The sequence below is a fragment of the Apis dorsata genome, unplaced genomic scaffold (genome assembly GCF_000469605.1).
Source record: "Apis dorsata unplaced genomic scaffold, Apis dorsata 1.3 scaffold_19, whole genome shotgun sequence".
Lineage (NCBI taxonomy): Eukaryota > Metazoa > Arthropoda > Insecta > Hymenoptera > Apidae > Apis > Apis dorsata.
The window spans coordinates 764,470-780,894 of record NW_006263321.1 but is presented as its reverse complement, the minus strand read 5'-3'; the positions used below and the strand labels follow the sequence as shown (position 1 = coordinate 780,894).

Below are 16,425 nucleotides of genomic sequence, written 5' to 3'. Positions count from 1 at the left end.
AATATCTCACAATTGGTAAGTTTCTTCTTCTTCGCATTTTTTTTTTTTTTTATTATTATCTTCTTTGTGTATATATATATATTTTTTGAAATATGTGTTATTGAATTATATGTTATAATAAATAAATTATTTTAGCTATGAAACCAAAAATGAAGAGCCATTATCGGGGTCATAAAATGGCGGTTTGGTTAAACCTGATACCTCAACTCCACCGACCCGGCGACGATGATGTTTCTATGCGTCACCATCATTTTCGAGAAAGAGGCGATCATTTTTATGCAGGTAAAGAAAAAAGGATAAAATTTTTATTTCAAATAATGTTAATCTCTGTTCTATATTGATTACATTAAATTTATAAAATATTACATTCGATTTATAAATAATACGTAATTCAATCAATAGATTGAATTAATTAAGAAATTGTTAAATTTTTTAGGACCAGTTCGAGACGAATGGTACACACCCTTACCCCTCGTAGGAACAACTAAAGCCAGCGCCTCGTCCACAACAGCGTGCAGTACAACTACAGGCGAAGACAGTATCACCGAGGATATTACCCCAATCCTGGATGATTCAGAAGACGACGCTGAATTGTTACAAAGACTAGCTTCTCGTCACTATTATAGCACTACCACAGCTCTGGCAATCACTGTAGGGGTGGGTTGCATTCTGTTAGTGCTCAATATGTTGATATTCGCCGGCATTTACTATCAGAGGGATCGAGACAAAAAAAGAGCAGCCATGGATTGTACACCAAACGGGCAAGAATCTCTACCAATGACTACCAGATCATCTATAAAAGCTCCAGAGAGTCCCAGACCAGCCCAAGAACCACCACCATCGTATACTACTCTTGCGAGAAGTCCCTCTATCCAGGAACATCAACAAATTGTCCAGAGTCAATCGACAGAAGTTGACGAACAATTTAAAAGTGAACAGAAACCTGGTCACGGGACCAGCAATGCCATTCACAAAGATCCCATTCCTCCAAAACCACCCACAAGAACAACCAGCTCTTTAAGTACTACTAGTGGCACCAATACCATTAAAAAACGTGTGCAAATACAAGAAATATCCGTATAGCATTAGGGGTTGCCCTTAGAGGGCAACATGAAGAACAAGAAGGTGACTTTCGTAGATTTTGAAGCGAATGGCGAATCCAAGTTTTGAGATGTGAATTAAGAAATGTTCAATGACAAAACTCAAGTTGACAAAGAAAATTGTTTTCTTGGATTATAGTGGAAACATCGATGAAAAATTGAAACTTTCGGTGTTTTTTTCAACACTTGTTAATCAAAACTCTAAAGGAAAATGAATTTAAAGCGTCATTCAATTCTATGTTAAGTATTCTCTAATTATTCTGATGTGTAAACAGCGATAACTGCCATATGTTATTAAAAAGACAAAGTGCTTTAAAGGAGGGCTTGAAAGACTATTGTTCCTCGATTATGCACATAGGACTCAAAATATTTAATATTTGAGTACGTTCCTTTATAGAATGTGATATATTTCTTTCAGGAGATATTATCAAAGTCATGTGTTACACAAGGCGATTCATAATGAATTAATTCAATTTAAAATAATTTCTTTTAAAAAAAAACATTAAAATTGATAACTATAAGAACTGTGTTGTTAATTAATGAAATATTTTTCAAAAGTTTATTATTATCGATAATTGTTTTTCTATAAATTACATTATTGAACAAATATATCAAACATACACATCTTTTCTTTTTACTTGTTTTTTATTATATACTTATAAAAATAAATGGAAATAAATTTTAAAATCCATCTTAACTTGTCTTAAACATGATACTATAAAGAAAATATTTTCTTTTTTTTTATCAATTTTATTTAAAAAAAGAAACAAAATTGGTAATAAAAATTTGCAAGTTACCAATATAACTGTCCTACACTTATCAATGTTCTTTGAAGTATTTTTCTCTTAGCTGACATCCAAAATGAATTACGTAAGCTCACAAAAGATTTCTATTTCCGTTTTTGTGTGCAACTTAAAAAAATCATAATCTTTTCTATTTTAAATTGTGCATAAATTCGCACAGATAATCAATTAAGTAACATCTATGTAACATGTATGATTCATAGAGAATATGAAAAAGATGATTAAAAATTAATTAATTAATTCTAAATTTTAAACGACGATAGTTTTGCGTAGTTGATATTGTAAATGTGATGATTAATATGATTTTTTTAATCAAAAAAATAAAATTTGTAGATAAGTCACTTTACTAATTTTATTTATTCTTGAAAAATTGTTATTCTTATTAGAAAAAAAATAGAAAAGCTATTTCTTACTAAAATATTCTCTATTATAAATTTCGTTCTATTTTATCACATTAAATGACATAATAAAATATTTAAAGAGAGAAAAAAAAGAACGCAGTTATCTCTTCATCATCTTGATATCATTCACAATTTAAAAAAAGAAGAGAAAACTGAAAAAAATTTATATTTACGCATTCAATACAATGTAAAAGACCATTTCTTATATTCGCATTAAAAATTTATGCGAATACTATGTGAAAGTTTAAGATTTAAATAGTTAAAGAAAACAAATGAAAATTATATACATTTTTAATATAGTTCAGTTTATAAAGAACTCCACAATACTTGCGGAAGCATTGAGTTCTTAGTGAAGTTCTTTAGTGAAAATATATGCTCAAAACATAATCGTAAAGATGAAACACGATTTCTTTTAAATTAAATTATACGTAAATCTCTTCGACCAAGTAATCTAAGGTGAGATTACATTCATATTTATACAAATATCATTCATCTTTACAAAAATTTTTCAAACTGAATCTGTTATTACGTATTAAAAAATTATTAAATTGGATTTTTAAAAACTTAATATATTACAAAGAGATTTATTTTTTGTTTAAATACTATTTTAAAAATCGTATAATTAATATTCATATATAATGATATTTTAATATCATTTCTTACATAAAACATAAAAAAAATTTATTTCTTTGTAATCTTTTCTACAATATAATATTACATATTATTTATAATCATTGTTCTTCCATTAATTAATAAAATTAAATATTGCTAATACTTTAAATATATATTATCGATATAAATTTCATTTTAAAATTATTATCAATCTTTAAAAATTCATTCTTTAATACACATAATCCAGACTGATTATCGAGACATATTAACGTACAATACACTTACAATCATTCTATTAAGATTGATGTATATGCGAGGAAAAAAATTTTCTCCTCTGAAAAAGGAAAAACATCATGAGCTTTAGCAGATGAAATTTCCATCACCGTGTAAAAAGATAACACTTGTTTAATATAGTCGAATTTATTTAATCGAGTGTATGCATTTTTTGAGGCACATGAAGTAATGAAAGCGTATTGGTATGAATAAGGACATAACATTGTACTTTAGATAGCAATCATACTATGCACGGTGTTGCGTAACTGTACTATCGATTTCGATCATTTTCAATATATAATTTCCCAATAAAAAAATAAAAAGAAAGAATATTCGTCAAATTTTGGAAATGGTACGAATCGTCAGCACATTATGACTATTCCGTTAACGGTTGTGTGAACGGGTTATCGAGCACATAACAGTGAAATTTAAGTAGCAAATTAGTAATAAAAAAACACTTTGTAAATTTCACTGTAAAACAATAAAATGCTGATTTCTAAATACATTTTCATTTCCAATGGAATTATATAATTAATTTTATAATTAATCTTATCCTATAATTGAATCGTGTTAAGCTATGCATGGGATTATGAAATAATGTACAATTTACAAATATAAACAGCGTTGTACTTTTATCCTTATATAAATAATACACACTGTTATTAAGCATAACAAAAAATATGCGCTTAAGGTAAGTAGCTTCCTATTTTGAATATCTTTTCATATTTTACACATAAGTGTCCGTATAATAAAAATATGATTAATATACATGTGTATAGAACATTTTTAGTTTCTTCAAATTAAATATCATTTTTTAATTACTCGATAGCAGCCTTTTTATTAGGAACCAGATCATTGTTGTCACTGTTACGCCTTTTTCTTTGACCTCGCGTATTACGACCTACGAATATATAATTTATATCAATTTAATATATATATAATTTTACTTTAAAATTTAAAAAACATAATTAAAAATATTCAGTTATTTTTGAAGTTTAACTCATCGAGATCCAAACCATATTAGCATGATTTCTCGGTATTAGCATGGCAAGGCATCATTATAAAGATAATACTTTAATTTTACTTTAATTTTAGAATTATTTAGCATTATCTTATTATACTGACCTTTCTTGCCTTTCTTTCCTTTATTATATTTTTGCCTTGTATTTACTATTTGTGTTTTTGCCTTTGTGAGATATTTCTCTTCTTCTTCCCCTTCAAGAACACGACAAGTAACTGTTTTATCTTGAATCAGTATCTTATGAAAACAAAAAAAAAATCAATAAAACATCGATATTAACTAATATTAAAGTTTAAATAATAACAAAAACACTCACTTGATTATCCGTCATTTTATCAATTATAGCCTTTGCAGTATTTTCTTCCTGCAAACGAACCCATCCTTCCTTATCACCTATTTTAAAATCAACAAATGCAATATTTGCATCTAGTTCACCTAAACGTTCTTTAATATCCTCTCTTGTACATTTCTCAGGTACATCAATAAAGTGAATCACACAACCCTTTGGTAATGAAATATCCTTTTCATTTTCATCCTCTTCACCACTTTCATCATCTTCCTTATCTTTCATCTGAAAATGAGTTATTTTCATATTGTGCTTCTCTCATCATTAGAGTAAATATAAAAAATAAAATTTTCTGTACTAACAGATTCACTTTTCTTTGCCTTCATTTCTGATCGTTTTTGTCTTCTATCTTCTGTTTCTTTAGCTTTTTCTGCACTATAGTCAGCTCTAAAATATTAACATTTTAAATTAAATCTATAATTTCATAGAAACTTTTATAAGGATTAAATAGTTTGATTAACTTACGACCACTTTCTAATCAATTCAGTATCTCCATATTTTATAGATTCTCTAGCCATAAAAGCTTTTGCATCTTCTAGAGTTTTGAATTGTACAAAAATGGAACCCTTGAATTGTAACTTCTTTCCTTTATCTTGATATTTTCTCATCTATTAAATAAAAAAAAAATATTTGAAAATCTAAACACTTTTTTGTAAATTTTTTCTTTAATTGAAAATGTCACTTTTATCATATAAAAGTCAAATACTTACAACAATATTTTCAAATGGTTCATAAGCACTGAAAAATGTTTTAAGTTTTTCAATATTGGTATCCTGTAAAGGAAATCCTTTTACATAAGCAGTCCTAGCTTCCTGTGCTTTTCTATATTCCTCATTATATATTGGTAAAGGACATTTTGGAGAACGACGAATTTTTTTCTTGTCTTCAGATATTTCCATAAGTTTACTTAATTCTATAGCTTTTAATATAACATCAGGCTCTTGGCTCATAGAGGCCAACATTTTAAAGTTTAACATAACAGTCATAGGAACCCAACCATCATCCAATTTTGTTTGTTCAATGAGAAATTTATCTCTTTGCATATTCACATCTCCAAAATAAAACTAAAAATACCAAAAATTTTATTTTAATAACAATATAATAATTTATATTATTAAATATTTTAAATCTTTTCTTTGCGTTCATACAAGAAATATATAGTGACATATGACTCATACATGAGTCATATATTTTATTCTTTTAATAATTAATTATTTTATTCATAAAATAATACCTCGATTTGATTTTTTATTTTTTCCAAAAGTTCACTAGATGGTTCATCAGATGTTTGTTTGATAGCATTTTCGTCAGAAACCGGCTTTTCATTCTTAACCTCGCCATCAACAGCATCACTTATTACAGTTTCAATTTTGTTTTCTTCTTGACCGTTTTCCATTTTTATTGCTTCTTATACAATACACGTTCGATAAGATTTAAGTTTTCAATATTTATTTTTTAAATGTAAAAAGAAATTAGTTTGTTGCTAAGATTGCACTCCAAACAGCATGCCCACAAATGCTTTCTTGGAAACCGGAAGTAAATCTTACAAATAGAAACGATAATTGATCATATGAAATTTGAAAATAGTTATGCAATAAACAATTATAACTTAACAATTTGTTATACAGCATAAAATGAGTTTTTCCTTATATCCTTATTCAAATAATAAATTGAATATGTTTAATAAAAATATGAAATATGTGATAAATAGGAGAAATGATTATAAGCAATTAATATCGGTATTAGGAATTTTATTTAATTAAAACATATTACTTCGTGAATTATAAATTAAAAATTAGACATAAATATCAATATAATTACACTAAAATATTTGATATACTTTAAACCGGAACTAAAAATAAGGATTTTATCGGTTTGTACAATTTTACCATAGACTAAGTATAAAAATAGATCTACTATCTACTAATATCTTTCACTTTCTTTCATAAATACTTCTTTACCTGTATATTACACGACAAATAAAAATATAGAAATATAATATATTTAATATATATGATATATGAAAATATAAAAATATATATACAAAATATATATTCATAAAAAAAATATTATTTATTAAATATTAAATATTATCTATTTTAGCATTTAACAAGTAGCGTCATCTCTTTGAAAAGTATTCAAATTAATTATAATCAAATAATGAAAATTAATATATTGTAGATTATATTTCTAAAAATAAACTTATATTTTTTTCAAATTTTTGAATTTAATATTTTTTAAAATAATATATTAATATATTAATAATATGATTTTGTTAAATATTTAAATATCATTTATGAATGAAATTATTATAAATTAATGAATTTATATGATACTTCATTTATAATCACGCGCTAAAAAGCAAGTATAAATAAGAGTAAATAATAATGGAAAAAAAATGGAAATAGATAAAAAATTGTGGTATTAATGCCACTTCTAGATCAAATGAAACTATATAAAGAAGTAAATAAGGAAAGGAAATACAGAAAGAAAGATAGAAATAAAATAAAAATTGACCATTAGCACCATCTCTTGAGTATTAAAATTTTTAATTTAAAATTAAGCTAAGATAAAAAAAAAAGCTAAATAGATTTAAAATAAAAATTGGAAGTTAGTGCCATCTCTTGAAATTAAATATCTTTCCAAAATTACTCGTAAGATGGTACTGATAATCAATTCTTATACACGCAAAATTTTTCTATAAATTTTAAGGCAATAATTTTTATTTAAATTTCGACTTCGTATTAGTAAAATATAATTAGATATGTGGTATGTGATTTTTTTATAAATTTTTGTTCAAATTTTGACCTTGCATTAGGAAAATATAATTGAATAAAAAAGAACATGTAAAATTCTAAAGAGAAAAATTTTTCATATTTTTCAATCAAATTTTATATACTTATCTTTTACATTACAATTACTTATTACACAATATTATTATAATTGTTATTTTTTTGGGTTTTATATCATTTTTTTTTAATTCTAGAGATATCTTTATAATAAGAGCTGTCATGCAATATTAAATGTTTTTGAACATTTTTCAATTAATTTTTGATAAAATATATAAAAAAATATTTTAAATAAAAATTAAAGTTTCAAATAAGATATATTTTATAGCTATTAAATACATAAAACATATAGATGTTTAAGGAAAAATTAATTTTATTCTTTTAAGTAGAATCATATTTTTTAATATATAGGTTAATACATTTCGGCATTTTTTAATATCTCATAGTATATCATGAATATCATGAAAAAAAATTATTAATAAGAAATAATTAAATATCTCCTAAAATAATGATTTTTGTTGTAAATCGTTTAGTATTTTTTATAGAAAATAATATTACATATACAAAATTCCATGAGATGGTAGATCTATTTTATACATTGTTTGTGATGAAGAGTGCAGCGACGCTGACTTAAGCTTCGAGTACTGCGCTCCCTTCCGGTTCGCTCTTTTTGGGTGACTGAGTCTTATTTAGTTTAGCTGTAATTAAATCTTTCTCCATCTTCCACCATGAAGATCTACAAAGATATTTTCACCGGTATGTAAGTTCAAAGTATCTTTAAATAACATACATTATGAATATTTTTCAAATTATTTGTTATACGGAGAAATAAATTATTATACTTGATCAAAGATGGATTTACAGTGACATTTCTATCACGAGGATCAAAATTTCTACAGTAATAATTGCAAACTATCTTTTGGCTACGATTTTCAATATATAAATCTATAAATATATCATGAAATATATTTTTAAAACTATTTATTGTTATAAAATTATTGAAGTATCACTTGAATATTTAATATTCTAATTTATAACCTCTCCATATGTTCGAAATGATTCATTTCAATACAAATGAAATATTTCAAGCAATTAATATTTCACAAATATTTTAAAGAAAAATTATTATTTTGAATCAATTTTTTACTATAATAAAGAGCATTTTTTATTACTATTTTCTTTAAAATTTTTATAATTCAATTTTATAAAATAATGTATGCATTACATAATTTATTTTATTATATTAAATTTTATATTTTAATTCAATTTTTATATTATAGGTGATGAGATGTTCTCAGATACTTATAAAATAAAATTGGTTGATGATGTTCTATATGAAGTATATGGCAAGGTATATATTCTTTTAGTTTTATTTTAACATTCATATAATTATATTTAGCTAGTAACCTGAATTTACCATATATTTAGCAGCCTGAATTTGTTTATATTTAACTTTAACTTATATTTGATTAACATTTTAAATATTCATTTATATTATTAATTTCTTTTTTATTTTTATAATTAGGTAATTACTCGTAAATCAGGTGACATAGAAATTGCTGGTTTTAACCCATCTGCTGAAGAAGCTGATGAAGGAACAGATGAATCGGTAGAATCTGGTGTTGATATAGTCATGAATCATCGACTTCAAGAAACTTTTGCATTTGGTGATAAAAAATCTTATACTTTATACTTAAAAGATTACATGAAAAAGTAAATATTGATTTTCTATTATAATTTAGATTTTTATTAAATAATAATACTTTTAATTTAATTTTTGTTAGATTGGTAGCAAAGTTGGAAGAACAAGCTCCTGATCAAGTAGAAGTTTTTAAAAAAAACACAAATAAAGTAATGAAAGATATATTGAGTCGTTTTAACGACTTACAATTTTTCACTGGTGAATCTATGGACATTGATGGTATTGTTGCGTTATTAGAATATCGCGAGATCGATGATGAATCTGTGCCTGTACTCATGTTATTCAAGCATGGTCTTGAGGAACAAAAGTTCTAAATAATTTTAGGTATACAACAAATTGTGGAAAAAATATTGTAAGTTTTACATTTATTACTTCTATTTTATTAATATCAATTGCCTGTAGTGTATATGTAACTATGTTAATAATATTCAGATATAGATTAATGCATACATGTTAATTCATGCCTTATATTTTAATTGTTTGTATTGGGCATTGCACAAACATGTAAAAAAAAAATGGTGATCAGATTCCCGCTGTGATATGTTTTCTCGACATAGCGTCTATTATAGCCAGATATTAATTTATATATATAAATTTATATTTATAAATGGATAGAATAAAAATTAATATATTATTATTAATATATTTATTTATTTTTGCAGATAAACTCAAATCAAGACTGTACACAATGCTGAAAAGCTTGTGAAATTTAGTTAATGGAAAACACGATTTTACTTCCAATCTTATTCTATAACGCAGTTAACTTATTTTTTTTTAAACAACAATTGATGCCAGTCTCAATGGAACTAATAATTGTAAATATATAACTTAACTGAAGGGAGGATATTACAAAGCACATTATCCCTTCAATTATATTATCTGTATCTGATTTCGCTGTAGTGTTTATAACATTAATTTTTTACTTTTTTTTATTGGTCACTTATTAGAGAATTTAATTTATAATTCGAAAATGGAAGATGGGGAAAGAAGTTTGCAGCGATGAAAATATCAAAATATACATCTAATTATTGTTAACATCAAAAAATATCTGTGGGTAACAATTACATCTGAAACATACTCTGTATAATGTCCATCACGAATAAAAAGGTGTTTTCATAATTATGCTTATGAGTCGTGTTCTTATTGTGATATAATTTTGATATAATTGTGTATTTTGATAAATTGTTTTAATTGAATTTTATAATAATAAAAGTACACAATAAATCAAACAATCATTTTGCTTCATAAAAATATTATATTTAGACAAGTCAGAATAGACAATTTATCTCTTGGCGCAAGACAGTACATTATATATTTTTTTACTAGAGAATTGTTATTAGCCATACTTTATATTCTATATATGACTTCTTCACATTTCTTCCATTAACAATTTCGCTCTCGCATTGTCGCATTCTCTCTTATACTCTTTGTTCTCTATATTTATATCATCATCATCATCATCATATTTATTACGCATATTCTTTTATGAATATATTACTCTCGTTCATTATAAAACAGTTACCGATCCAATATGGAATCTTTCACGTTCCAAATATGTTTTCATGTGTCATTATCTGAAAAAATGTTATATTTTTACGCATACGAAAGCGTATTTTAATATTAATAATGTAATAATAATTCATATGTATGTACTTATGTATACAGCCATAAATGTATACATATACATACAAATAAAGAATCAAAAGATGTGCGAATTAGTTATCGCTTCGAAAAATGATATTTACAGCTTAAAGATAGTAAATTGAACTTCAAAGATGTACATACATATAATACATGTTTATGTAGGTACATATTCGTGTTCATAAATATGCATATATATGTATATAGACAATTAATTATCGAGCACAACCATAGTATTATTACTAAACACTAACATGAATTAGTATTTCAATTTAAAACAAATGTATTTGACCATATGAAACAATCAATATACTGAGTTTGTTAATAAATTGTATTAATATAAATAAAAAAATTGTTATTCATAAATATCTTTAAGCTGTTAATATAATAATTATTTCTGAATTGGAATATTATATTAGAGAGCTATACTATACATTTATAATTAATGCATTTTTGAATATTAATAAATTTTTTGTTCACTAATATGTTCTTAAAATTACAAGTCTTACGCATAATTTATTAATTTACAATCAAATTATAAAAATCTACTCAATAAAATGGTACAACAATTTGATAAGAATTTTTTTTTTTGTTTTAACTTGAAGGAAGAAAGTTAAAAACGTGGAATATTGGGCCATGCTAATATTCCAAAAATTAGTTAATTGTAATGGCAGTAAGTTAATTTGTTATTAATACATAGCATTCATTGATACATGAAATTTTATGACATTTATACACACAGAAAGATTGTTTTAGTACTCTGGCTTTTAGTTTAATTCATCAAAGGTACAGTAATTTAATAGGACACCTGCTACTATTTAAGTGGCATTTACCTTACATGTTCTAGTAAGGTAAAAACAATTATTTTATTCATTATTACTATTTATATTAAACTTATTTGTACTGGTCTATATAGAATGGGTGCGTAGAACCTTTTCAACCTTTTTAAATATCATAAAAAACTACGACTAAATATCAATTTAAAATTCTAACTAATATTATTTTTCATTTTAGTGAATAAGAAAAAATATAAAAGTATAAAATACAGAATATAAAAGAATATCATAAATAATTAAATACATAAAAAATAACAAATTTCATAAGTATTAAATAATGATAAAAAATTTTGTTCTCCATCTGTTATAATTCATAATCATACAAAAGGTTTACAACGCACCGCATTCGTTCATTTTAGGACACTGTTACTAAGTAAAACATTACTACATATAATTTGAGCATCATACAATTTCTAGAATAATTCAAAGAAATATGGCAAAAGCATTAAGTTTACATAGATATAATTATATAATTGTATACATAATTTTTTCATTCCCATATATCACTTCATCATAAAAACATGCTATTATTTAATAAATTTATTCCGATACATTCCAGAATTCCATTTTGAATCTCTTACCTTTAATATTACCTTTAATATGTTTTAGAATAAGATATTAAAAATTCTGCCATTATCTTTGTCACTTTACTGACCGCTAATGAGGTTCTTAATAATTATTTGTGAAATTTTTGTTTATATATATATATATATATATATATATTCATATATTATTATATGTATGTATGTATAGATATCATCATTTTAACATTTATATATTTATATGAAACTTCATTCACAGGTAGCTTCATTCACGCCCACCACTCTTTATGGTCTTTCACTGCTTATCTTTTTTCATTATTATTACTATTATTATTACTATTATTATTACTATTATTACACGTATTGAGGAATTAGATGAGGTGACCGCAAAACGCGTTTCATTTAGAGGTAATTTTGGTCGAGATATATATTTTTAATATGAATGTAAAAAAACAGAATATCTAATTATCATTCTAATTTAAAAACATCAAAAAAATTGATATTACAGAAATTGTATGATAGATATGATAGTTTCTTATTAGCTTATAAAAAACATATAAACAGAACTTGAATTTATTTCGTTCTAAAATCGTTCGGAATTATCAAAATTGGATTGAATAAGTATTAAATTATCAAAAATAAGTGTTAATTAATAATTTATCCAGCGTTTGAATGTGTCACGTAAAAATTATAAAAAATTATTAGATATTAGGCGTTTGAATAAAATGAACAGCAACTCCAGCAATATTAAAAAAAAATCAGGAATTTAATAATGTGTTTTTTCCCATGATGATAATGCATAACATTAAAAACTCTCATCAAATAGATAACAATAACCAACAACTAACAATCGTAAGCATTCACGCAAAAATAGAAATATGTTTAATAATATTTTAATATTATCATAATTTATATTATCGAAGTAAGTATGATCATTCTTTATGATTTCTAGGGATACTATAGTAATTTATATAGATAATTAAAACTGAAGGATATCAGAAAAATAGATATCTTTTTTAAATCTTAAAATCAAATTACAATCTAAAAACAATAAATCTAAATATTTTACAAAAGAGATATAAATATATTTTTATTTATAAATATTTTTAATAATGCACTAAGATTATTTCAATAGATTATAAAATATATATTATACACATTAAAATATATTAAAATTTAGAATCTTTATTGCCACGAATTTAAAATCAATGAATATTTTATTAAAAATATAATAATCACAATTCAAATTTTTTGCTATCATTTAAAAATAGCAATTCAATAAATTTTTGAAAATTTAAAAAAGTAAAATATAAAATAGATACATTTTTTTTTAAATTCTATTATTTTCTTATATCCTTCAGTTAAAATCATCATGAGAATTCTGAGAATCACTAACAACGATAATAAGATTTCTATCTTAGATCTGTTCTTGATCAATTAATTCTTAAATATCTAGGTTTAAAGGATAAACTCTACATTGCAAGCATTGTATCTCTTGAATGTTTTTTAAGAGTTTTCACATCATATAATACATTGAATTCAATGAAAAATTCAATTTTTGCATCAAATAGTAAATTATTAAGAATAGTATTAACTTACACATACTATTCACTATTATACATAACAAAAAATTGCTATTAAACACAAAAAAAAGAACAAAAAAATAATAATACATGATTTGTATATAGATTTTCAATTTACCAAAAGTAAAAATTGCTTTCAATAAGAAATTTTCTTTCATATATCAGTTTATCTTTTAACAGTGAATATATTTATGTATGATAAATGATATCTGGAGTATATCCAGATCTTTTTCATTAATATTTCATTTTATAATATTATGTGTTACAATTTCAATATTTTTTGTTACATAAGCTGCTGCATACAAGTATGTATATATGTATTTATATACTATATATATATATATACACTTGTATGCATTTGTATATATATATATAATAATATATTTATATATTATATATATATACAATATATATATATATATAAAAAGAAATATTATAATATAAATTTAATTGATAATGAAATTAATAAATTTTACTATTATTTTTTTTTTCTATACTCTAAAATACAAAACAATAAATTATCGTATAATGCACACACGTGTAAAACGTTTTCGTTTTATGTAAGTATGTATAATAATAATATATCTAAAGATGCTCTTTATGGCTCATCCAAGTGTACGATCCGAATCGAGGCAGCGTTGGAATGTAAAAAAAGCTTGTCACGCTTATTATATAGGTTGAACCAACACCGAGGATTGTAATTCATATAAAATGAAGGAGATCGAAGAGATATCATCCTATACATTCGATATATTTTGAAAGACTAGTAAAACAAAGAAAAATTAATACACGAGTCGAAAAAAATAGAGAGTGAACAAAGAAAAGAGAGGGCATAAGAAATCAGTATCTTAGGAACTTCCACATGATTTTAGGATGTGCATAGTTCAACGTATACGCAATTGAAATCTAATGTGAATCGGCAATATCCGATAAGAAATCGGCATACGTGAGAATTTTGCTTGTACAATATATGACATACATAAACAACATGTGTCATAGACTGAAATATGCAAAGAGAAGGAGAGATCATTTCGAGGTATAACAGCGAGTTTGAAAATTCGTCAGATCGACTCTCGAAGATGTTATAAATCCCGTTGATTCGTTCTCAGCGATAGCATCCATTGTTCGACTTCCGACATGCTCTCGATACGAATCGAAGAAAAGGACGTTGATTATAATAATGCGCTAACGAACAGAAATATAAATAAAACAGTGGAAAAGAGAAATGTAAGTAAATTGTATGTATCTCACTCGATATGTGAGAATTTCTATTTTTATTTCGTTTTTTTTTTCTTTTTCACTGTGAGAGATATATATCGAAGTTATCAACGGGAATTTCTTTTTTTACACACATACATATATATATATATCTCTTCAATGATGTTCTTTGCTTTTTTGATATATATATAATATTTATATTTGTTTTTCTGTCGTATCTTTTATAAATCGGTGTGCCCCAAGACGCGGCACACCTTCTGTTCCTAAGGATCTGATCGTGATTCTAACATCTCCACGAGAAAATCGTCGATCGGTACGTCACCGATCATTTTGAAGAAGAACAGGTACTCGAGGCACTTTAATCCGATCGAACGGATGGCGGGCAGGCGTAGAAGTAATTTCGCGAATCTTCCTGCATCGTCGGGCCAAGCCACGCGACAATAACCCTCCAGGGCGCCATAGATCTTCTCACGGAGCAGGGTCACTTCCTGGATGGATTTCAGTCCTCGAACCTCAGGATTGAAGAGTATTATAGATCTGTTCGTGATTAATTATTCATGATGAGAAATTGTAAATTTAAAGAAGACAACGAAAACTTGTTCGATATAGAACAACAAAAGATCAAAGAAAGATTGTCATCGTTCCATGAATAATTTTCCAAATAATTTTAATCCAACATAAAAGCATTAACACGATAACATTATTACAGACCTGAGACAGCCAAGCTCTGTCCTGTCCATCTTCATTTCACGCATTTTCGAGACAAGCTCCGAGAGGACACGGTCGAATATCGTGCCCACGCCGGCCTGCTGCGCCGAGTTCCGATGCACGGTGATCCCCGTTGCCAGCACGATACCGTCCTTCACGTCGATGGAACGGTGGGAAAAGGAGGCTATCAGCAACTCGTTCCAACCGGCCCTGAGCAGAAGTACCTGATCCTCCAGTGGCAACGACGTAAAATGCGGGATGTGTTTCGCCCATGCTACCAGCTGGAACAGCTGTTTGTTCGTGGCGTTGCAAATGTGCGACACTGCATTCTGTGCATTGCAAGAGATGCCGAATTAATCGGAGCGTTTTCGTGGAATAGCTACGCGCGACCATTCCACGAAAATATCAGTTCACGACGTCGTTGTTTGTATGGTGGCGGGAAAAAAATTGGGGGAGGGCGCTCCATTACGGCCCGCGTTCGAACTACGAGCAAAATGGCGAAAAATTTCGTGTTTTGCTTCTTTCGTTGTGATTAGTGAGAATTAATAATCGCGTGTGTATAAAAGATTTGTTTAAAATTTAAAATATAGCATTGTATATACGATTTTGTCAATTTGCGACTAATTACAGATTTCTTGTAAAAGTGATAAAATTTTGGAAGTTACAAGTTGTAAACTAACCACAAATTCTATTGCGCGGGAGAATGGTAAATTTTTATTTAACTCTCGTTTCTTTGTGCTAATGAAATTGCGCACGAATTATCTACGATCCAGTTATTGGAGATCTTCAATTATTTTAATGTGTACACGACTCGATCGATTCTTTTTTTTAATTCGCATTACATGACGAA

General features: G+C 25.9%; 4 protein-coding genes and 1 non-coding gene across 7 annotated transcripts in view; 2 read left to right on the top strand and 3 right to left on the bottom strand.

Annotated features, from left to right (window-relative positions):
- The window catches only part of LOC102671691 (neuroligin-4, Y-linked-like), a 32,079-nt gene extending 30,489 nt beyond the window's left edge, over positions 1 to 1,590 (top strand). The window contains exons 10-12 of the mRNA XM_031509583.1: positions 1 to 15; positions 136 to 282; positions 437 to 1,590. The exon at positions 1 to 15 is cut by the window's left edge and continues 8 nt beyond it. Coding sequence (XP_031365443.1) covers positions 1 to 15; positions 136 to 282; positions 437 to 1,083 — 809 coding nt within the window. The 3' untranslated portion in view covers positions 1,084 to 1,590. The remainder of the gene's footprint in view (positions 16 to 135; positions 283 to 436) is intronic.
- A 1,730-nt stretch (positions 1,591 to 3,320) lies between these two features.
- On the bottom strand, positions 3,321 to 6,163 carry LOC102671559 (la protein homolog). The gene is made up of 7 exons (XM_006607876.2): positions 5,791 to 6,163; positions 5,267 to 5,620; positions 5,022 to 5,164; positions 4,859 to 4,943; positions 4,527 to 4,781; positions 4,315 to 4,447; positions 3,321 to 4,090 (listed from the first exon to the last, which is right to left on the bottom strand). Exons 1-7 carry the CDS (start codon positions 5,950 to 5,952, stop codon positions 4,008 to 4,010), a joined length of 1,215 nt encoding a protein of 404 aa, XP_006607939.1. The 5' UTR covers positions 5,953 to 6,163; the 3' UTR covers positions 3,321 to 4,007.
- LOC116185513 lies at positions 4,163 to 4,253 on the bottom strand. Its single transcript, XR_004150369.1, has one exon. It is a non-coding gene; the product is annotated as a small nucleolar RNA U6-53/MBII-28 (small nucleolar RNA).
- Positions 6,164 to 7,905: 1,742 nt separating the features above from the next.
- Positions 7,906 to 10,175, top strand: LOC102671432 (translationally-controlled tumor protein homolog). The gene is made up of 5 exons (XM_006607875.2): positions 7,906 to 8,101; positions 8,626 to 8,696; positions 8,871 to 9,058; positions 9,130 to 9,399; positions 9,710 to 10,175. Exons 1-4 carry the CDS (start codon positions 8,074 to 8,076, stop codon positions 9,359 to 9,361), a joined length of 519 nt encoding a protein of 172 aa, XP_006607938.1. The 5' UTR covers positions 7,906 to 8,073; the 3' UTR covers positions 9,362 to 9,399; positions 9,710 to 10,175.
- A 4,205-nt stretch (positions 10,176 to 14,380) lies between these two features.
- The window catches only part of LOC102670829 (retinoic acid receptor RXR), an 11,723-nt gene continuing 9,678 nt past the window's right edge, over positions 14,381 to 16,425 (bottom strand). For 2 of the 3 annotated variants that reach the window (XM_006607871.2, XM_006607872.2), the window contains exons 4-5: positions 15,579 to 15,904; positions 14,381 to 15,404 (exon numbers count right to left, since the gene is read on the bottom strand). In XM_006607871.2, the coding sequence (XP_006607934.1) occupies positions 15,131 to 15,404; positions 15,579 to 15,904 (600 nt within the window). In that variant the 3' untranslated portion in view covers positions 14,381 to 15,130. The remainder of the gene's footprint in view (positions 15,405 to 15,578; positions 15,905 to 16,425) is intronic. The other variant, XM_006607873.2, reaches the window with a different exon arrangement.